The following is a 22,684-nucleotide window of genomic DNA, read 5'->3' as shown; positions in this document are numbered from 1 at the left end:
CGACTCTGTCTCTTTCTTTAGCTTGATGGGGGAAGACCGTGGGTTTTCTCAGAGGATGGATTACGACTCTGTAATTTGCAGGATCAGCAGCAGAGGTGTGTAGGAGAGAGATCTGACGTTACTGCCTTTAGTCGAATACAAACTGTTAACATGCTCCACATAACTGTCAGATCTAACTCCTCTTTCTATACACAGCAGAATACATTTAAAATTATCTATTAAACAAGGTATATCAATACAGGTAAATGCAAGAATTACATTTGCAGCCTTCTTGAAAAAAGCGGTCCACTTTATGGTCCAGGCCTTCATTTTGTGTAACTGGTTGTAAATGTGACGTGGTGGGTCACACAGTTTGTGTTTGTGTTGTTTTGTTAGAGCTGATTTATTTCACTCTCGTTCGTTTTTTCAACACTTTCTCTGTGTTTCAGAGAAATTCAAACACCTGAGAAGGAAATCAATGTTCTCCTATGTTTTCAGTAAAGCTGTGAGGAGTAGGTGCCGATGCTGACCGTGACATAACGGAGAATAAAATCAATCTCTATATTATTGAATTCAACTAATTGTCAACATCACTCAACAGGAAATGTTGTCAATATTTGTGAGAAGCGATTTAAAATTGAGTTATTGTAAAATCCCTTCAGATCTTCGATTGTACATTTCTATAACAAATTACGTATATATATATATTTTTTTTAAATATATGAAATACAAAACGGGAAAAAAAATAATTAGTAGTGTTGCTTTTACAGTTAATTACAAGCCCAGCACTGTGAATATTAAATTATTATTATTGATCATATCAGTTGATTCTGACAGCTTTTAGTTTTTTTCAATCGTAAACTCATAATTGCTGTGGACTTCACATAACTGAGACAGAAATATCTCTATCTCTCTGTTGGCTTTTAGAGGCGTTTTGTTTTCTTCCCGGTGTCATTTTGGCCGTCGACCACTAAACTCTACCGGAGATGTTTGTTTCAGGTGTTCAATAAATAATGAGGGATGATGTTTGAATGTCCTTATCGGACTGTTTCTTTACTTAACTGACATGCTGCACAATGCTGGGTGCTGTATTACAGCTTCACTGTGGGACTCATGTGTTCAGCACATTATTGGGATCTGACCTTCGGAGGATGCACTTGACGCTATAGGCTTCAACATTTGTTTATGTGTTTGTGGTTTGGTGCATTAAATGTGGTAAATCTCAGGAGTTGGTACAACAGATGGTGGATAAAATCAAGCAAATACAAGCTTTTGCCACAGGCTGAACGGGTGAGTAATAGACCCCCCCCCCCTCCCCCTCAGAATGATTTCAGATGATATGACTTTCTTGAAATCAGTGCATGTATGGATCACACACCTAAAACTGAAATATTTGCATGCTGAAATGACATGTTACGAGTATTGACATGAAAATTGGCATCTGGTAAAGCGGCGGTTTAACAAGGAAGGGCCTCTCGGTTTGAACTGTCTAAAGATGGACTCCTGAATAACCCTGGGAGCACAGTGAGTGATGTGTGTGTTAGTGCGGGGACAGTGCGGGGCGGCCGAGCGAGGGCGGAAGCAGATGTGCGTGAGAGAGGTTCAGAGCTGTGGCACGATCACAGGGCGCCTTTGTCTGGCCGCGGAGAGAGTGTTGAATTAAAGGCTGTTAACACATAGTCTGCGCAGTCATATGCTAATGCATCGTACTCTTAGAATAAATAAATTATGGTCCAGAAAACACATCTGAGTCCCTGCTTGAAATTCCTCATGCAACACAGACAGTGCACAGGAAAGACGCAGAAAGTGTCAGAGAGAGAGAGAGAGGGAAAGAGAGAGAGAGAGGTTGCAGTAGAGAAAAGGGGGGGGGGGGGTGGCAATGAACAGAAATAGCATAGAAGGAATATCAAAGAGGCAAGACAAAGGGGATTCTCTATAACCTTTTTTCCCTTTTTTTTGCTTGAAGCTTCGCTCTCACCGCCGATGTGTAGGTGATGCTGCAAGAGAGATAATGAGAGATAGATTGGACTAAGAGGTAGAGAGCGAGATTTGGACGGAGGAGACTGAGGGGAGGGGGGGATTTAAAGGGCAAGAAACGGAGGGAGATTTAGATAGAGCCCCTACAGAGCCAGCGCGGAGCAGAGGCGGTGGATGGGAGAAGAGGAGAGGAGAGAGAGGAGCGCACACATGGAAGAGAGGAGAACGTCTGTTTCATGTGCTCGGCGTGCATGACGGAGGAGTGCGGTCGGTCTGTCTGGATTGTTGGGCATCTCCGGCCCCACAGCTACAGAGGACGTACACGAAGAAGCACGGGCAGGCTGGGGGGGGGGTGGGGGGGATTTAGGGCTGTGTGCAGAGGATGAGCAGGCGATGTGGGCTCTCTGGCTGTGATCGCTGTCCTCAGACCCCCGTGTAGCTTCTCACACTGGTGCCGTTGCAGGCCATTAGCCTCCCAGTTAAGGCAACAGTGAGTGATTGATACAGAATGAGCTCCAAGCTGTCCTCCGACTGGATTCCCTACAGGTACTGTACCACATTCCTGGGAACACACTGGGAAAGGGCACGGTGTTCATCTTTTGAAGCAGTGTGTGTGTGTGTGTGTATTTGTGTGTGTGTCTGTCTGAGCGGGTGTTCAGTTGAATGTGCGTCTGACGAGGAGATCAGAGATAATTGGCACACTAAAAGCAAAAATGTGGAATTGTGGAATTTGACTTAACGCTCTAGTATCTTACTATGACAAAGTATTCTCGTGCATATATATTATAATAAAGATAGCTAAAGTGTATATGATGCAAAAGTAAATAACAGGATTTCATCTACATTTCGCAATCTGGTTTAAAATTGTATTTTCGCTTTATATCTATTACACTGTTCATTTGTAAAACTGTCTATAACGTCATGTAGTGCTGGGTTATCAGATTTAAAGGTTGAAATGTCATATAAGTGCATTGTTTCATTTGCTTCTCGGTAAAGTCTCTGAGGAAGTTCCTGCCTTCGAGGGTGAAGCTGTGTTTGATATGTGCACGTCTGCATCCATGTGACGTTATTCTCGATCAGGCTGAGAAAGTTCTTTTGCCATTATCGTCAACTGAGAGAAACATCCTCTTGTAAAAGACAGAAATCGCCGGTTTTAAAGCCTCTTGCAGTCAAACCTATATCAGCTCTCATCCTTCCTCTAACCCTGCTGCTCTTACCTCTGATTGAATACGGCATCGCCATGGTTTCCCCGCTTACTTTGATGCCATTGGCTCGCGGTTGCTACAAGTTACAGTTGCAATTCCAACATATTTCTGAATCAGTCTTCATCGAGACGTTTCAGTGATCTGTACAGGAATTTATTTGAAACTTCTGGAAACCACTGATCTGCAGGAGTCACCTTTTAAAAGTGAACAGCACAGTGATTCCTTACCGGAGCAGTCGGGGGGGTGAACAAATAATGCTGGGCAGCACAAACGGGTCATTTATCACTGTTAGTATCCGACCTTGTCCATCGATGCCATGTTGGTGTGAAGTCTGTGGCAGAGAGAGTGGCGCTTTCTCAACGAGCAGTTTTTCTCATCCTGAGAAGGTGCCATGAAAAATGCATGGGCCTCTGTGCGGAGTCGGGAGAGTCAGCTGCACTGTGTAGCTCTCCTCTCTCATTAAGGACAAACAGAGCGTGCATTCACAGAGATGATCAAAATGAAGAAAAACATTTCTCACAAGCACAGAGTTCCACAAGGAATTAGCAGCTGTTGTGCAGTGGTTCTTCTCTGTGGGGAGCACATTAGTCGTATTATTATTTCAGTAGCTGATGGTCTCGAGTTCTGTATTTTTCCAGGACAGAACAGGAGTTGTAAATGACAAATTAATTGTGAAAATAATACTTTTGGGAAAAGTGCAACGAGAATTTAATAACATTTTTTCAGAAAAAAGGATGAGGTCGACTAACATTTATTTTCCATAATCTCTAAAATGGTTCTTATAATATCACATTGTGCCAATAACTTTACACACAGAGTCAGTGTCTGTCTGTGCTCATCAGCATACTTCTCTCAAAGTGCAGCACGCTCGTGAGAGTTCATCATGTTTTTGGGTGTGTGTTTGTTGTCTGTTATTTTTCCAGCGTTGACAGGAACTGCTGCAAAATCCTCAGATCCTCAAATGATTGTCACACGAATAAAGACCTGAGATGCATATGAAACTATTTTAAACGTGTGAAGAGCAGTGTCAGTGGTTGATGACAGACTCCACCCAGCTCTGCCATATCTGCTTGTGACTCGCTGAGTTGATGGACATTATTTTCTGTAGCCAATTTAACATTTAATTATTTTAATTGTTTTAGTTCCATTCATTCTTATAATAAAATATAAATCACTCCTGAATGTCACATCATCATTGTGGGTAAAGTAGTATATAGTATAGTTGCAATGAGGCAGCACAACTCAATTTATTCTTAAAATGTAATCAAAACAAAGATTTCAAAATCTTAGGAATAGAAATTTTGAAAAAATATCGTAAAATTAAAAAATCTTTCACCTTTGTCCGGGTCAGGACACGATTGGACATAGACACATAATGTGGGCATGCAATTGAATAAGAAAACAGATGCACCAAATCCAAATAGAAATTTTCTTTCTAAGAACAATCATTGACAGCATACACAAATAAAATTCAAACTTTTATTTAATGAATAAATAAATAATGAAATTGCACTTCTGCATGTTTTTTGGTACTGGATACGTCTAAATCGATGGTCGTCGAAACGCATGTGCATGCGTACGTCTAAAACTGTGGGGGGGGGGGGGGGGGGGGGGCTCTCCGTCTCTGCAGATTGATTATTGTGTCATCAAGTTTAAATGTACTCGCACACAATCAGTTTAGTGACACAGATCGGCTGGTTACCGGTCCTGACTTATCAGGCTGAAAAATGGCCAATGCCGTCCACCTTGACTGTTAATTAAACAAACGGCCCTATAGGTCGTACGTGCAGTAAGCAATTACAAACCATTGTTTTATTTTGTTGTTAGGTGACGTCTTGTGGGCGTCATAATCTAATAAAGCAAAGGACGGCATTAAATGACGCAGTGTGAAGAGCGTTAGAGTTCATGGTCGGAGGAGGTTGAGGTGGACGAGAGAGTTGGCCCTTTCACAGAGAAGCTGTCTGTGTAGAATGAAAAGAGTTTCTGCTAAACCACGTGGCAAGCATTGAAACCATGACAACGAAGGTCCTCTAACAAAAAGAACGAGTTAATTTAGCCCCGAACGCGCTCTTTTCCATAACTTAACAAAGCAGCCTTAATGCATGAATCCAACCAAACCAGGATTATTATCATTACCAGGGCACTGAAGGTTGTGTCCACCTGCCACTGGCTCACTCGTTGATGATCTTTGTGGTTGTTCAGGTCCGGAGATGAAGATCTAATGACCAGAATCATGGCTTCAGTATTGACCCAGCAAAGCCTTCCTCTTTCATATTTAAGTACTTTGGCACTGTTGTTGTTTCATGACAGATGTGATATTTTTCCACCTCACATTTTCATTTGCACTGCGTGCCACTGGCACTCAGTAGAGCACGTAACTCCACCCAGGTCCAGCAATCTTTCTTAAATCCAACAAAATGTCACTCACTCACAGATACCAGTCTCCTAAACATGCCAGATTATTTATTTTTTTCATCAAGATCCATGAATTATTCCTCCATCTGTCCCAAAATGTAGTATCTTCTCTCCTTCCCATTCTTCCCTCTGGTTTTGTGGAAATTCACGGACAGGGGTGAAAAAGAACCATCTTGGCGAAGGTTATTTACCTTGAAGACAGCTTTCTATAAACCTGATCATCAGTGTGTTGCAGTCGCAAATGTGACCAGACACTCCCCTCAATAATGAGCTGTTTGACCTCCACTGAATCGGTCCCTGTTTGTGTCATTATCTTCCTGTGTGAAGCCTATTCACGCACTCAGTTGCTCTGATTGCAGACACTGAGTGCTTTATTTGTCTGTATGTCTGACAGAGAGGGGGAGGTAAATATGTTTCATTGCGTGTGGGCCCAGGTCATCAAACGACAGTCAGACACCAGGTTAATATTCATTGACTGGTTTTTACAGGCTGTAGCTGCAGAACCGACTGTCCACTGTCACTGTTGACAAACAACCCGCTTTATTTATGACTCACTGTTCATTTCCTGCGGTTAAATGAGCCGCCAGATTGAAAAAAAAAGACAAGCAACGCTGTGATTCAAAAACGTAATGGAAAGGCATTTTGCTTAAACTATATTTTAACTGTCAGCCCTATTATCTTTAGACAAATTGTGAAATCAACCTGCGTTTATTATTCATGAAAGGTTTATAATTGTTTATTCATTTATAAAGTGTGACTCCAAATTTCGCAAGATGGCGGAGTTCGCGTCAGGGATATTTTGGCTTCATGTCTGGATAGCAGGAGGAAGTGGAGACGCGTCGTCCCTCTTTATACACGCACACACATCTCAGAGGGAAACATACTTAAAATATGACACCTGTACATTAACAACACATAGAAAACCCATAAAGCAGAACATTATTATCCTTACAAAACAAATCAATTGCACTCACAAGAGAAACAACAACCCCATTTTCTCGTTCGTCATACATCAGCACAAACCTCTCATCTGGAGGAGAGCTCTCATTGGCCTCTAATTAGAAAACCATTGCGGTCTCTGAGGGGTCTCTGAGAAGCCCGGCCACACGAGCTGAAAGAACAATCAGCGGGTGTGTACACGATGGTTTTGAGCTCCAGTTGAAGCAGGAAACATCCAGACAAACGCTGGTGCTGTTGTTAATGAGTCGTGTATCTATCCACCTCTAGTAAAAGCATGTTTATGTAGAGAAAATGCTTGATCATCACAGGGACCTATGAGGTTCAATACCTGATGCTTAGAGTGAATCAAATCTATGCGGTGTTGTAAACAGGCTGAAAAACCTGACTCTGTTCTACAACCATGGAAATATCAGAATTGCACAGAAGCACAAGGAAAATGTGGAAAGTGCTCTTTCCGGCACGGAGACGTCACTTAACAATATTACTGAGGAAAACCGGCGTCTGTCAGAATTTAACTGTGTTTGTCGAATTCACGTCACAAATAAATCAGATTGTTTTGATGTCGTCTTGCTCGTCCTGTATTCTCAATTGGTTGTTTTTTTGTAGCAAGATTACACACAAAAAATAGTATACTACAAAACTTGGTGAACAGGATCTTTCTAGTTTAGGAAAGAAAACTTAAAAGTTTGGTGTGGATCCTGAACTGGGGGGAGACATTATTTCAGAGGATAGCTTTGGACGTTTTATCAGATTCTGCAGGGAATAATTCATGGGTCGGGAAATGAGTGTGTGAAATTTGATGCCGCTTGAAATGAAGAATTTAAGGGGACTTTTGGGCTCTCTGAGTGCCCTTCTAATTTTATATTGGAAATAATTATCCCTGTATGGAATAATATGTTCTAATATTACTACATGCTCATACTATAGCTTGAGTTTATCCGGTCCTGTGTAAGTACTATAATACATGTCCCTTTAAGTTAATATTTGCTTACGTAAATGTTATAAATGCTGGACTGGACATATTTCTTGTATTAATTTCTGTACATTTCTGCTTTACCGGTCACTTGAGGTATTCTCGTGTTGGAGAGGGAATCGGAGGTCAAGCTGAAATCATTCCGACATTCATTGTTTGTGCTACACTGAGCATTAGGCATCTGCTCGGGCCACAGACATCATGTCTGTGTGCAGGACGTGCACCACCAAATCAAATGATGTTCGAGTCATTACTCGTGCTCTTGTCAAGAGAGATATTAACCAGTAACGTTTTCTCAGCGAAGCAACGTCAGAGAATCTTCTCTGCACCCTGACATCCCGTGTGCATGGTGTTGTTTAGTGAATTGTGTATGATCCTGCTGGGACACAGAGTTGTCTGCAACGTATCCTTCCATTGTTTCCTTTTGTGACATAGTGATGTACATGTTAATATGGTGGAAAACACACTTGTAGAGCTCACAGGATAAACACTGCATCTCCCAATGAAGTCACATGATCTAGTTTCAAATCCCATCTCAGTGGCACATGCTCCAGTAGAGTTTTAAGAATGGGTCACAGAACATAACTTGAAACCATATTGAGCACACGGAATGCAGAGAGATGCATGTTTGAGTTTGAGACATTTCTGTGGATCTGTTTGGTCCTTTTTCCAAATCCAGGTGCTGTTCTCAGCGTAGGAAGAAAGGAAGCACAAAAACAAACAGCTGCTTTTCTGGCAACAATGGCTGAACACTTAATACTCTGAATGTCAAGTCAACTTGTGAATTGTTGTTGATACAGCCCCAAATCCTAAATGTGTCTGCACAGTCTGTGCAGCATATGACACCCAGCGTCCTCACAGCCTCTGTCCCTGTGCAGTTGTTGCGCCAGACGCTGCCGCCCATGTGTTCACTCATACACTCACTGAAGACTTCTCAAGCGTGAGCCATGAATTCAAATAATAACTGTGACAGGTTTGTTCTCTGCTGTTTAACTTTATCCTTGCACACACACTTCCAGTCACTCTTGGCTTATATGATGTCGACTTTGCGAGGTCTGAGCTGCGACACTTTTTTTAAAAGCGAATGCAGATGAACTTCCAATGGACTGTCAAGCATTTCATAACCCATAATCTACTGCTGGGAAAACTGAGATGTATCCTGGGGGATAGAGGACATACAGAGGCGTCTCAGTGTGAGGACGAGTTTGTCTGTGTGCAGAGAGGGAGACAAAGTTAGAACTTTTTGAACTCACCAATTGAAACCAAGATTCCCTCATACTGCTCCTCCTCTGTCTCTAATGTTTTTTTTCCCCATGGACCCGATAACATCAGTTGTACATTATGCTCAAGTAAGGTCTCTGATTAGTTAAGTGGCAGCTTTGTAAGAGTCCGCCTGGTTCTTATTATAGAAGGAAAGTTATATCTATCAGAGTTCACATGTTCACATTAGACTGGCCGTCATATAATTACATCTGTACACAACTATAAGTATAAGATATGCAGCAGATAAACACACACGTCACATAAATCCGTTTTGGAATTTACCTCAAAATAACAAACAAGAGTATCTTTGCCAATACATTTCATCATACTGTAGTTATAGTTAACAATGATAATGATACTATATGGAAAAAGTATAGTAATTGTTCTCATTGAATTATAAAATATCGATTTGAGTTATTTAATCCTCAAATATTTTTGACGTTTAACAATTTTATTGCTTTTTGTATTTTTCATATATTTTCTCTATATTTTTTGGTTTGAAGTCAAAACGTGAAGTCTTGAAACAAATGTGCACAACAATCTTCATCACCATATATTTAATGGTAATGACTTTAAAATAGTGTTTAGTTTTCTGTTACAGTGTCAGAGTCTAGGAGCTGAATTAACTAAGAGATTTTGGAAAATCGTATTATTATATTCTAATCCTCATAAACATCTGAGGAGAACTTTCTTTGCTCTTTTCTTTGCAGCACTTTAGACGATGAGGGCACCAACCTCCGGCAGCAGAAACTGGACAGACAGGTACTTCTTTCTTTTTCTGTTCCTCATGCATCAAGGATAACAGACAAAATCAATTATTATAAATTGTCCGTTTTGTTATGACGTCAACATTCGCTTGCTTCATCGTGGGTCCACAAATGTAGAGCCAGGAAGCTGTTATCTTTCTGCGTAAAGACTCAAGCTCATTAAATCCGTGCATTACATGCACAACAATGTACAGCAAATCAGTATGAACACACAGTTTTTAAGATAATATTTTAGATAATGAACAGTGCTTTCCTTCCTTTGCATCCTGTGGTCATGTTTTTTTCCTCACTGTATTTGCTTTTAATTATCAGATGGAACTGGTACCTGGAAATTGTTGGTTGTATTATAAAAATGTTACGCCTCATAGCAAATAATTAATGATGGATAAAGTAAATTAAAAAATGTAAAATGACCTAAATAAATATGTGTGAACACAGTCTGCAGGTTGAACCTTTCCAGTGGTTCTCTCAGCGCAGTGAAAGGTCTGCTTCGTGGTGTAGATGAATCATGTGAATGGAGTATTGAAGTCAACATACTTGATCAAATGCTCCTGCAGCCTTTTCCTAATTAGTCAATAATGTGACTCTCCAAGTCATCCGTCACATACAACTAATCTGTCATCCATACTTTAATGGATGAGGAATACTTTTTATAACCTAGTTACTCACTTGACCTATGGCTGCTACGGAAAGCAATATCTTTAGGCATGTAAACTCTATAAAACAAGCTATAATTGATGGATTGCCTTATTAATTACTATCAAGTCGATGAACGTTTGGATTAATGACTCGAGGCATGCTAATGTTATTGCCCCTTAATTCTACTCTTCTGTCTCGATTGAAGACTCACACAGAGTTTAAATTACACTGCGATGCAAACACAGAACATCTTTTATTGGTTCTTACTCGTTTGTAAGTAATTCGAAAAAAGGAAAGAAAAACTCGGCTGCAGCACAGAGATGTAGAATAAATCCATGCACTGTGTAAATGCACCTCCACTGTGTTTCGTTAGCAGCCACTGGCCTTCACCCTCCTGGCAAAGATGGGCGCTCTGGAGAACATACTCTGCAGCCTGACTTCTCCACTAATAGAAACCTTCAATATTTGATGAGCTCTGGTTTGAAGACATGCACAGTTAGACAGTTACTCCAAATGAATAGCTATATCCGGCCTCGGGACAAAGTGGCTTGGACAGCACGTCCCCCAACGTCTTCAGATTGGCTTAACAGCGTCGTCTGGGACTGTGTTATTGCCGCTGCTTTTAAAACCCAAACTCGGCGAGCGACTGCCCTGTGAAGAAATATGTAAAGCCTCATAAGAGATTATCACAAGACGAGTGTTTTGTATTACGCGTCATGTTCGAAGAGTTACATCTTTCACAAGAAGCCTCTCACGGCTGTTACATATTTTATTAAACATAATTGAGGTGATCTTAAACAATTAGCGTCTACATTATTACATCATCATGAAGTGAGGTAATCATGTTTTCATTCCTTATGGCACTTTGTGGAGCACATTCCAGCACCAAGTCCCCAACATCCCCCTAAATCAAATCAAGCTGCACAAAATTGCACAAACGGGTTATGACAATAACAAGAGGATGTAACCTCTTTGGCACTGTGTCATCATCATGTGTCTGTTTGTCTCCGACAGCGAGCGCTCCTGGAACAGAAGCAGAAGAAGAAGAGGCAGGAGCCTCTGATGGTCCAGTCCAACGTGGACGGGAGGTCTCGCGCTCGCCGCACCAAACAGAGCGAGGAGCAGGCTCCGCTGGTGGAGTCCTACCTCAGCAGCAACAGCAGCACCATCTACCATGGTGAGAAACCCCTGTGCTGCTCCGTGGAATCACAGAAAGCTCAGACTGAGGGTTTTATGGATTGAACAAATAGCTGCTTGTTTGATCAGCCTGTTTGGAGGAGATGTTTGTTCTGTGCCCGAAGAGATAAGAGATTTTAATCTGATGCAGTTTTTGTTTCTTTTCCCACTTCATTCTAAACTACAAGAACAACAGTTACCAAACAATGTGTAATTAAAAAAAACATTACTTTTATAATTAAGCCCATGCAGAAACATTAAAATATTCTGTACCAGCGGCAGATCTAGGAGTTTTCTAAATCGAGGCCACAATATACACAGAGAGGCCAATTATATGTCCAACATCCATGCCCAATTCCCAATTCAGTAAGGTGCACATTTAGGTCAGTCCTTGTTTACTGCTAGTTCTGCAGCTTTGATTCAAAGCCACACATCATTGAATATATATAGAAAATTGTACCTACACATTATGTAGTCCAAAAAAGCCACGGAAATAAAAATTTGTAAGCAGTTAGGTACTAAGTGACTAGGTTTTTTTTGCTGTTTATAAAATAAAAAGACAGGACAGGAGCACTTCAGGGGCCAATCAGAATCCAGCTGTCCCGGGATCCGCCCCTGTTGTGCAATCTATTGCAGTTAGGGTTATGTTGTTATGACTGGGATTGATGAGGTCGTCTTATCTGCTCACAGAGAAAACACAGATGAAATCCTCATCTATGAAGGACACTTCCTGTTCTCCAGGCCCTGAACTGTCACATTCCAGACGCAGAGAAGATAAAATGTATTAATGTTTGATAAAAAAAGAAAAAGCTCACATTTTAGAACTACAGGAAATGGTTTCTTAGTTTTTTTAGTGAGCGAACATTGATGTTGACATGTTACTGCCATATGTTACACCCATGCACAGTGTTATTAAAAATGTTCTATGTTAGTGTAAATTTGTTTGATCTCAACCTTGTTTTCCACATTTCTTCCCTCTTTGTGTCCGTCCTGTGTGTGCGCTGCTGGTCGTCTCCTTCCCTGTGTTCAGTGCAAGAGGCTGAACAGGAGGAGGTGAAGGTGATGGCAGACCCGCAGCCGCCTCGCTCGGCCAAAAAAGGCAAGGCATCGGCCAGCTCCACTCCGCAGACGGGCAGCGACAAGAAGGAGAGAAAGGGAAAGCACAAAGGTCAGTCCGTGGGTATTAAGACAAGCGGCTTGTCAGACAAAGTGAGGGAATAGATGGAGCTGACATGAACGGACAGGCGCGCTGCTAGAAGAGGAGACTGACAGGTTGAATTAGAGAGGAGGAGGTCAGAAAAGGTAAAAGATAATGAAAACTCAAAGGAGGGAAGATGTTTGAACTATAACTTTGAATATTGAATCTATTGATTCAATATTTATTGCAGAAACACACAAAAAGCATTTAGTATTTATTGCCTGCAATATTAGGATATTGAGAAGTTTTCAAGCATATTGTTCCTGGGTTTTTAATGCCTTCATGTTAAACCACAGATAAGCCGACTAAGTCATTGGAGGCGTCCACAGTGTGAAAGACAAGAGGCCAGATCTCTCTATAATCCAGCTGCTGCGACCGTCTGTTCAAGCCCTTGTTGAAGTCTGTAGATAACACATCTATTCAAGTCACATCTGCCAAACAAACCCAGCTGCTGAGACTGGCCTCTTAGCCACCGCTGGGGTGTCCCGCCTGTCAGAGCTCAACTGTCTGTAATGATGAACGACAGTCTGAGTGCTGCCGGCCTGCTGACGCACCACAAGTGCACATATAAATCAGTCGGTAGATGGAAGAGGAAAAAAACTTTCAACTATATTTACAAAGATATGATTTGTTACATTTCAACATGAATTTTTTATTTACACTTTCAACTATTTTATAGGGAGTAATTCATGGATCTAGATGAAAACTAGCCTCAAAAGAGTACCAACCTCCACCTGAGACCAACATTCCCCCAATGAAACCACATTCATATTCACAAGATCCAGATTTTTATTTGGATCTGCACCAAAATGCACACATTCATTAATATCAGACCTCTAAATATGCAATTTTTTCATCAAGATCCATGAATTTTCTCTTACTGAGAAAATGTTGAAAAATCTCCTCATCCTAATTGAAAGGGTTCTTTACAGACTGTCATTTGATCACATTAGAGTGCACGCTCCCCTTTGTAATTCATTTGTGCCAGAATAAAATAAAAAAAGTAAATGGGATTCCTCTGGCGTAAAAGATTAATCAGGCCAATTGCATCAAACTCACTGCTGATGGACCCGTCTGCCTGCCTGACTCTTTCACTCTCTGATTCTCTTAAGCAAGAAAACACTGTTTCAGGAGATTGATTTTACTAAGCTACAGTCACACAAAAAAACCTCTAACTGCATTACAACTACAGAATAGATGAGTTTTACTCAAGGAATAATTCAAGCTGCTCCGTCAGAAATTAGATATCCGACACAAGACTGATGCAACTCTATTAATTCGAGATTAGAAAATAACAACCCAAATCTGAATGAAAAAGATCGACTGGACTCTTCCAGCTTCCAAAGGCTGTAGAATGTCAGTTTGCAGTATTTCTCTCCTCCACCATGTTTATTCTGTTTTTGCACAGATATAATTTATGTCTGGAGCAGCAGGGACATCATGTTCTATCCTCTTTATACATTAGAGGCTAATTAAATGGTAAAAGACAGAAAAAACAAGAACTTGAATTACAATATCAGAGTATAGAACATGAGCACTATCTATTTGATTTGTTGTTCTATCTTGATTTGGTTTGACCTAGCTGGGAATTATTTTGAGGAACTGAGTGCATGATAAGGTGAAGATACTGATCGTTGGACGGTTGTGCAGATTCTATTCTGACAGAGTGTGTTCTTGTGGCTCTGCAGCGAGCGATGGCCTGGCGTCCCAGATGGACGACGCTCAGGTCCAGATCCTGACAGTGGGCCACTCCGCTGCGGAGGACACTGATGGAGAGCCCGTCATGAGCTGCACTCAGTCGCAGAGTAAACAGGACCTGCGCGTCACGATGCTCAAGAAAGGTACCGACGCTGTCTGTCAGTGAGTCGCCGGCGCGGCACGGCCATGATTCTGTATTCAAACCCACGACACTCTGTTCTACTGTGGAGGTTGTGTTGGCAGGATGGTGTCTCGTGTTAGAACTTGAAACTACAAATAGAAATACCATTTAAAACCAAGTGTCTGAATGATGCCGAAATATTTGTCTGGAGACAGAATTTGTATCACTTAAGGAGTATTAGCGTCGCTGTAAACACAATATTACTACTACATTCAGTTTTATGCCTCCACTTCCTCAGCCAGTGGACAGAGGCGATATGTTCTTGTGTTATTGGTTCGTCCCATCACACGATATCTAACAAACAGCCTGACAGAATCTTCCCGAATGTGGTACAAACCTTTACTTAAACTAAAGGATTGTGTTATCTTATCATATTGTCTAACGCAAGATAATAATTTAATATAGGTTAAAAATGTTCAGTTAGAGTCATGTATCAACTGATTGGCTTTGGCTAGTCACAGGCCTTTTGAACAGGATATCTCAAATAGCCTCAAGGACATTTCTTCAGGCATAGAACTACAGGGCGGTAATTCTAGAGTAAACATAACATAATAGACTCTAAAGTTTATTCTAGCAATAGTAGTAAATTTAGATTTACATGGACACTTATAAATCATATTTTTAGTGGATTCAATGACTAGTGTTGTGTAACTGTATTTTATACAACCAGTATGCATCAAGTATTATAATTAGATAATTTTGTCTCATTGTTAAAACCTTTGAGGACATTGTGTACCCTCAGTGCTTCACACAACCTATTCACAGCCACGACTCACTCACCACTGGGGAAACTGCTGCCACTTATACCAGATTTTTCTTATCACCGACATTCACCCAGATGTCAGGTTCCATGGGAAGTCAGATACGTTATGTCTTCATGCAAATGCTAACAAGTAACGAATAGTACAAGTTTTCTGTGACACCACAGAAAAAAGTACTAAGAAAGAAAGAATCTCCGGGGGTCTCAGTGAGTTAAGAAACCTGGTTTTACTTATTGTTTAATGGGAAACATGGGAACCAGTTCCACACACAAACATGAGACATAAGTTATTTGATTCAAACCTCAAAGTGTGAAAATGTTTTTTTTCTAGAAAAAATCAATAGGGATGAAGTGGGAATGAGTTCATGTTAAAAGCTGCATTTATTTGTTGCCACATGTGATGTAACCAGTTGCAGCAATGAAAAATCCTTTCTCCCTTTCTCTGTGAAGGCATATCCAGCAGTATGAATTTCGATGAAGAGGAGGACGATGAAGATGAAATCAGCTCCAGCTCCTCGCAGCTCAACAGCAACACCAGACCAGGCTCTGCCACGAGCAGGAAGTCGTGCAAGGTGAAACTTCACCTCTATTTTTTGCGTGACATGTTTTTATCCTGTTACTTTGTATCTGAATAACAAGTGAGAAAAGGGAGGTTCCACTTTGTCACTCAGCTGGACCCTCCACGGTAAAAAAACATTATCATGCAAATAACACGCAGTTCTTTATCTACAGACTATTCTGGAAGTATGTTGGGGCTTTTGCTCTTCCTGGCCTGTCATTTATTAACCACGCAGATGACTAAAAGTAGTTTGGCTTGGTGTGTTATAGTGTGGGTGGTACAGTGTGCAGGTGGTGGAGCACTAATCTCATACAGACACTGTTTTTACCTCTCACAGCTTGAAAAGGAAGAAAAAGGTCATTTGGTTTGAGGATTCAAACAGGAAGCAAAGAGTTTTGCAGAAACACTCTGCATGTTCTCCAGGCATAAGGCTGATTGGGCAATAGGAATTACATTGGAAAATAGTACTGAGTTTAGTATTGTATGCTGTATTTTGACACAGTCAGTATTGATACATTTTGAAGTCTGACAAGGAGTTTTTATCGGCATTTGTTTGTCTGTCTATTAATTAGCTGGATTATGCAAAGAGACTGGGAGGGGTAACCACAAAGCTTGTTGTAATGATACTGTTTGAATCAGGAAAGAAGCTAATTCAAATTTGGATCTGGGATTTTTTTTTTAACTTTCTTAAACATTGCGAGATAGGGTGTTAGGTACTGATGCATTTTTATTGATCTATCAAATCTACTCTATGAACATTTAATCTCTGGTTGGAAGAATCCTGGTTGGGCCCGGGTCTTTCTGTGAGGAGTTTGCCTGTTCTCTGTCTGTGGGGTTTTCCATTGCTTCCTCTCACAGTCTAAACATGTGCAGATTGGAGACTCTAAATTGACTGGAGGTGTGAATGGTTGATTGTCTGTGTATGTTGGCCCTGTGATACAATGGTGACCTGTCCAGGGTGTACCCTACTTCTCAGCCTAATTCAGCTGGGATTGGCTGCAGCTGAATTTTCAGGTTTTCTTCCACACTGTCAGTGATCTATTTTTTTGCTTTGTCTAATGTTTGAAGTTACAGACAGGATGTGCAGATCTAGAGTTGTGATTATTTTGACCACTCGACACCCGTGTAGATTTCTCTAAAAACCCATCCTCTCTGCAGCTCGCGCCAGCACAAAATGTCGGATGAAACACTACAGATAACAATCATTTTTCTTTGCTCCTCATTCCGCTCCCGTCAGCTCCATCTCTGGTCCTTATTTTAGACAATCTGCGCTAATTCTCTCTGTCCCGGTGGACGATCTGATCCTCAGACTCATTACTCTGCTCTAATGAAAGTCAACTCTGATGCATCACTCGCCACGAGGGGGCTTGAGCTGTGTGGTATATTCTCTCCTGCAGGAGGTGGCCTCAGCACCTACTCCTCCCGTCAGCGAGCCTCCAATCGATGTCGACGACCTTGAGGAGTTTTCTCTGCGACCTGCACCCCAGGGGGTCCGAGTGAAGTGCAGAATCACCAGAGACAAGAAGGGCATGGACAGAGGCATGTATCCCACCTACTACCTGCATCTGGAGAGGGAGGACGGCAAGAAGGTGAGATGGGTCACTGAGCAGAAACATCACTACTTTAAACAGCCTAATTTAGCTAAACTGTTGTTTTTGGTTGTTTTTCCTCTCTGTTTTCGAGGGTTAAGAACAGAGGATTTCACAGTTTGTTGAACCCTATGAGCAAAATTAGGATTTGTGATTATGGGCTATACGAATAACATTTGATTGATTGATTCCTGGCTCGGCTCGTCACAGGTGTTTCTTTTAGCTGGCCGGAAGAGGAAAAAGAGTAAGACGTCTAATTACCTCATCTCCATCGACCCCACCGATCTGTCAAGAGGTGGAGAGAGCTTCATTGGTAAACTGAGGTAAGTCCTCTGAGGCCTCGGCACATCGCACTAGGAAGTGTGCGCACTGAGAAACTGCGTCACCAGATCTACAATAATTATTGTATTTTTAGAAACATTTCGCGCTCTGTACGATCAGTAAAGCCACAATATCCGTCCAAACATAAAAAATGTTAACGCGACAACTATTCATCCAATCGTAGTTGGCACACTGGGCAGCGATTCAGATGTGAAGCTGGAACCATGTTTTTTTTTTTATCATGTGGCAGAATACATGTTTGTCTAAATGGTTTTTACGAATGTTTTGTTTATTTACAAACAATCCATTTGTTGTTTATAAACTGTCATTGTTTTCTTAGCTGGGATCCGTGTACTAGATTTTCCCCTAAAATACAACAAATATAATTTAAGTTACCGGTACAATGCTTCGAATTTTCCAATCTTGCAACACTGTTTCTTATTTAACTATAGAAATGTCTTGTATTGATGTGTTATTATTAAAATCTAATGGATATTTAATATGATTTCAATACATTTTCATTTGTAAATAACTAGAAAACATTGTAAATCTAGACCAATTCCCTCATTTATAAACTCTTATGAACCCTGTGACAAATTGCGTCATCAACACCTTCCAGTAACGTTCACAAAACTGTGACTGCAGCTGCAGAGGAATGAGTCGAGAACAAATCAGAATCTAACTGCTAATTTATAAACAGTCAACAAGCAGAACTTGCACAGCATTATATCAAAATTCACATAAGAAACGATTTAGTAGAGGAGCGCAACGTCTAGCACTCCTTTTTTCAGGAATGAAAATGTTTTATTTTCATGATTGTTGGACCTTGTACTTTTATATCTCCCTCATAAATATATATTAGCTGTACATTAATGTTTCGGATTGGCAGGAAGTGAGTGGCCACATAATCCTTGGAAACAACCTCAGGGCTGTGTTAGTGGCTCCATGGAAACTCCTCAGAGTTTAATCAAATATGGCTGTGTGCAGCCTTTAATCTTCAGAGCCGCCTGACAGTCGGTCGATGCGCTGCTCGAACCTTTGCAATCAGAATCCCTCCTGAATGATGGAGATCTAAATTTTAATCAGCACTGACCTTTCCCCCAGTGATTCTCAACTTCTTGAGGGTCCTGGTCTAATACAGCTACGGCCTAAAAAGAGCTATTCAGTCAACTGTCTGGAGGTAATGACAAGTGACAATTCTTCATTCAAATTTCTGAAAACAAATAGACCTATTTCGTATGATTTGTTGACGCTCATACTTACTTTCTCCCAAAAAAAATCTGAGAATGTTCTAAACCCAGAGAAATCCTGAATATTATTCAAGGTAACAGAATGTTTTAAATGCATTGATTTTAGCCGTAGTTTCCTCTGACTCATCATGAAACCAGTTCACCAGTCGGCTGTTTTTTCCCTCCATTGTTTGTGTAGGTCTCTTAGCGGATCAGGCTTATTCTGTGTAACGTGAATAAAACGTTCAAAAATGGCCTCATCGTGTCAGGGAGATTTTCTTTGATAATGGTGGTGAATTCCCATGATCCTACGCTGCTTCATGTCATCAAACTAGGTCTTTTGTTATTGTTTTGACTGAGAGACCCCTTGTGGCCAAAGTTACATAATGTACGCTTTAAGCTGCATCTTTGGAAAACGACTCTATTTACGACTATTTATTTGTAGTTGTAACGTCGCAGTTAATACTTCTACCTGTAACATTATAATGCTCTTTGTGTTCATGGGTCTTTCACCTCACCATACACACACACACATTTTAAGTGTTATGTTTTCTCTGCAGGTCTAACCTCATGGGAACCAAGTTTACCGTATACGACAGCGGTCTGAACCCGATGAAGAGCACCACCAGTCTGGAAGCGAGTAATATGCGTCAAGAACTCGCAGCCATTTGCTATGTGAGTTGGTTAAAGAACTTCTCAATCCGTGAGAACCTCATCAAGTTGGACAGATTGTGCTGAAGACACAAGTTATCTGAGAAAATTCTGTATATTATATGATACGTGATATTACATTAATCCACCTATCACAGAAATAATGAACTATAATCCAACATTTTTAAACTATTACAACAAATATATCAAATGTTGCTGTATCATTCACTAGATTAACCCAATTACTTTTGATTTACTGAGCCCAAAACTACCTTACGAAACAGGATTTGACCATAACTCAAACATTTAATACATGTAGTCTTAACTATAAAGATGAGATGAATTTGGATATGGATGCAGACTGCTTCTTAACAACGAGGCAATCCTTTGGTTTCTTTTTCTCTTCTTCCTCTTTGAATTCAAAAGTATGAAGTCAGAGATCTATAGCTATAAAGAGAAGGAGAAAGTTGTCAGACTACAGCTTGTAGTGTATGTTTGTATTTTTGCTAAGTGAACTGTTGAATAAGGTCTCACCAATAATCAATGGAAATGTGTGTCATTAATTTCATGTGATGTGTTTTCAGATGTGACACAAATTATATTTAATATAATAATAATATATAGAGTACGTTTTCACATTTGTCGAACACTCTCACAGTTTATGATTTCCTCGATCTAGGAAACCAATGTCTTAGGATTCAAAGGACCTCGCAAAATGAGCGTCATCATTCCTGGAATGAACATGGACCATGAGAGAGTTTCTATTCGCCCACGAAATGTACGTGTTTCCTAATTCCCACCAACTCAACCTCTTCTAACACGTTAGTAATTGATCGGATATGTTTGACGTCCGCGTCTCAAGTTGTTCCCTCTGTCGTCTTCACAGGACCATGAGTCCCTGCTGGCCAGGTGGCAGAACAAGAACACAGAGAGCGTGATTGAACTCCACAACAAGACGCCGGTGTGGAACGACGACACACAATCCTACGTGCTCAACTTCCATGGCAGAGTCACCCAGGCCTCCGTCAAGAATTTCCAAATCATTCATGACAATGACCGTGAGTTCCAGACCTACAGTATATTCATTGATTTAATGTGCAATCCAGTACACAGGTTCATACACTCATTACTGTAGATCAGAGGGGAGGTCGAAACTAAAAAGTAAACATTTTTTAGACAAAAGATGATAAATGCTGAGATGTGATACTGTTGCATGAATGAAAAAGATGAATGTGTGGTTATGAATAAATACAATCAAAATGTAATTTAGATGAAAATTTGCTAATTATAAACTTTTATTTCACTACTTCATATCTTCCCTGTTTTAATTCCTATATGATTGTTTCATGATTACGCCTGTCTTCTTTTAATATTGAATACTTTTGTTCTTAATGATGAAGGGGGGGCAACATTGTTTTAAAGAGGCTTAAGGACATTTGTGTCCTTGTTCTCCTCTGCAGCCGACTACATTGTGATGCAGTTTGGCCGCGTGGCAGAAGACGTCTTCACCATGGACTATAACTACCCCATGTGTGCCCTGCAAGCCTTTGCCATCGCCCTCTCCAGCTTCGACAGCAAGTTAGCCTGTGAATAGATCCCCGCCCGACGTCCGGAGGAGAACTGCTCCATCTGTGCTCTCAACAAGGGCTGTTAATGTCTCCCTGGGCTGGGAGCGGATCCCTGAGATCTTCAGACCACCCCAGTAGGTTGGAAGTCCTGCATTTCCCAAAATGCTCCACGGGACTCAAGTTGCGTGTGTGTCTGTGTGTTTGTGTGTGTGGGTGTGTGTATGTGTGTGTGTTGGTTTGGGGGTTGGGGGGTTGGTAAGGGGGGGAGACAGAATTGTCTCGGCCAGTGGAAGAAGGCAAGCACAAAGAGAATTCCACTTGCAAAATCAAATCCAGTTGTTTTGATAACTATAGTCATTTTGTACTGTAACGGCATTATTAAAAAAACAAAACACTGTTCTTCATGTAGTAGTGAGAGAAACCTAACATTTTGTCATCTGTAAATTATCACTAACAGCTGCACATGTGTACGTTTTAAAAGTTGACTGGTTTTTATGTTGTTTGCCACACGGGAAAAAAAACAAAAACTTCCTCAAGCATGAATACTGATCACATAGTTACTCAATTGCAAGAAGAACCTGCATGTCACGATATTTATTTTGTTATTTATGTATTTATTACATGTTCATTTTAAGTTGTGTCGTCATTTGCATCTGCAGTATTGGCTCCACGGAGCTGCAAGCACATAAATTAGCGTCACACAAAGTGATATCTCTTGTATCCTCACATAACAATTAGCGACTTTGGACATGAACAGCGCAGAGGTCACACTTTGTGCCAGTGTCATGTATGTGATTGTATAGGACGACGGTGCACTTTATTTTGAGGTCTATTGTGAATGAGATTTAACTGTACATACATTATTGTGCCTTTGAAGACTAATTCCAGTGTTACCCTGCAGCCGTGAACTCAGCTGACCTCGATCTGGTCTCTGCGATGCTTTCTTCTCCGAAACATGCAAAGATGTTTCTCTGTAGCTAGTTTAAATCAAGACTCCTATTGCGAAAAATCCATTCAGACTGATTCAATATCGAGGGGTTGAAAAACCCTCCAGAAGATGATGATCCTAAGTGCACGTCACATTTGTGATTGACCGTAAATATTTAAATTCTATTTTCCGCCCTCAGCACAGATTTAAGAAGTGATAAATCATTTTCATTGAGCACACACACATACATCTCAGTTGTTAGTTGCTTTATTTGCTCCCCTGTAGTGGAGCATGGTACATTCCTGGCAGTAAGTTCTTACGTCTCTCACGTTTATCGCTGTTCACATTTTTACTTTTTACACATATTATTCCTGTTTGCTCCTCACAGGGGCAGTATACTTTCTCAAATATATGATGGTATTTTGTATTCTATGACCGTTAGGGGGGGAAAAAAAGAAGATGATGAAGGCAAAGAACAATCTCTGATACCGCTCTTGTTACTGTGGTTTATGAGGAAATCTTTATCAAATGTGCTATTCTTGTACTCAGCTGTGTTCTAACTATTTTAAATTTCTATTTTAAAATCGTTAATACTCTTGCTGTAAAGTCTGCTTTTCATACACGTGTCCAGGAGCCAAATGTTCGCTC

General features: G+C 40.7%; 1 protein-coding gene across 1 annotated transcript; it reads left to right on the top strand.

The window, feature by feature from the left end:
- The first annotated feature begins 2,464 nt into the window (after nt 1–2,464).
- On the top strand, nt 2,465–21,326 carry tub (TUB bipartite transcription factor). Its single transcript, XM_053422908.1, has 12 exons — nt 2,465–2,502; nt 9,483–9,534; nt 11,193–11,355; nt 12,385–12,526; nt 14,245–14,393; nt 15,642–15,763; nt 17,148–17,339; nt 17,550–17,662; nt 19,450–19,564; nt 20,220–20,318; nt 20,427–20,598; nt 21,001–21,326. The coding sequence occupies exons 1-12, from the start codon at nt 2,465–2,467 to the stop codon at nt 21,132–21,134; spliced, it is 1,491 nt and encodes a 496-aa protein (XP_053278883.1). The 3' UTR covers nt 21,135–21,326.
- The last annotated feature ends 1,358 nt before the right edge of the window (nt 21,327–22,684 follow it).

This window comes from Pleuronectes platessa, chromosome 1 (genome assembly GCF_947347685.1).
Source record: "Pleuronectes platessa chromosome 1, fPlePla1.1, whole genome shotgun sequence".
NCBI lineage: Eukaryota > Metazoa > Chordata > Actinopteri > Pleuronectiformes > Pleuronectidae > Pleuronectes > Pleuronectes platessa.
Note: the sequence above shows the minus strand (reverse complement) of the source record. Positions and strands in the feature narration are given on the sequence as shown.

Excerpts from the sequence above, each read along its gene's own strand:
- tub (XM_053422908.1), top strand. The coding sequence starts at position 2,465 with ATGAGCTCCAAGCTGTCCTCCGACTGGATTCCCTACAG. Across the intron at positions 17,663-19,449 it reads AGCTTCATTGGTAAACTGAG|GTCTAACCTCATGGGAACCA; the intron begins GTAAGTCCTCTG and ends TTTTCTCTGCAG. Across the intron at positions 20,319-20,426 it reads TTTCTATTCGCCCACGAAAT|GACCATGAGTCCCTGCTGGC; the intron begins GTACGTGTTTCC and ends TCGTCTTCACAG.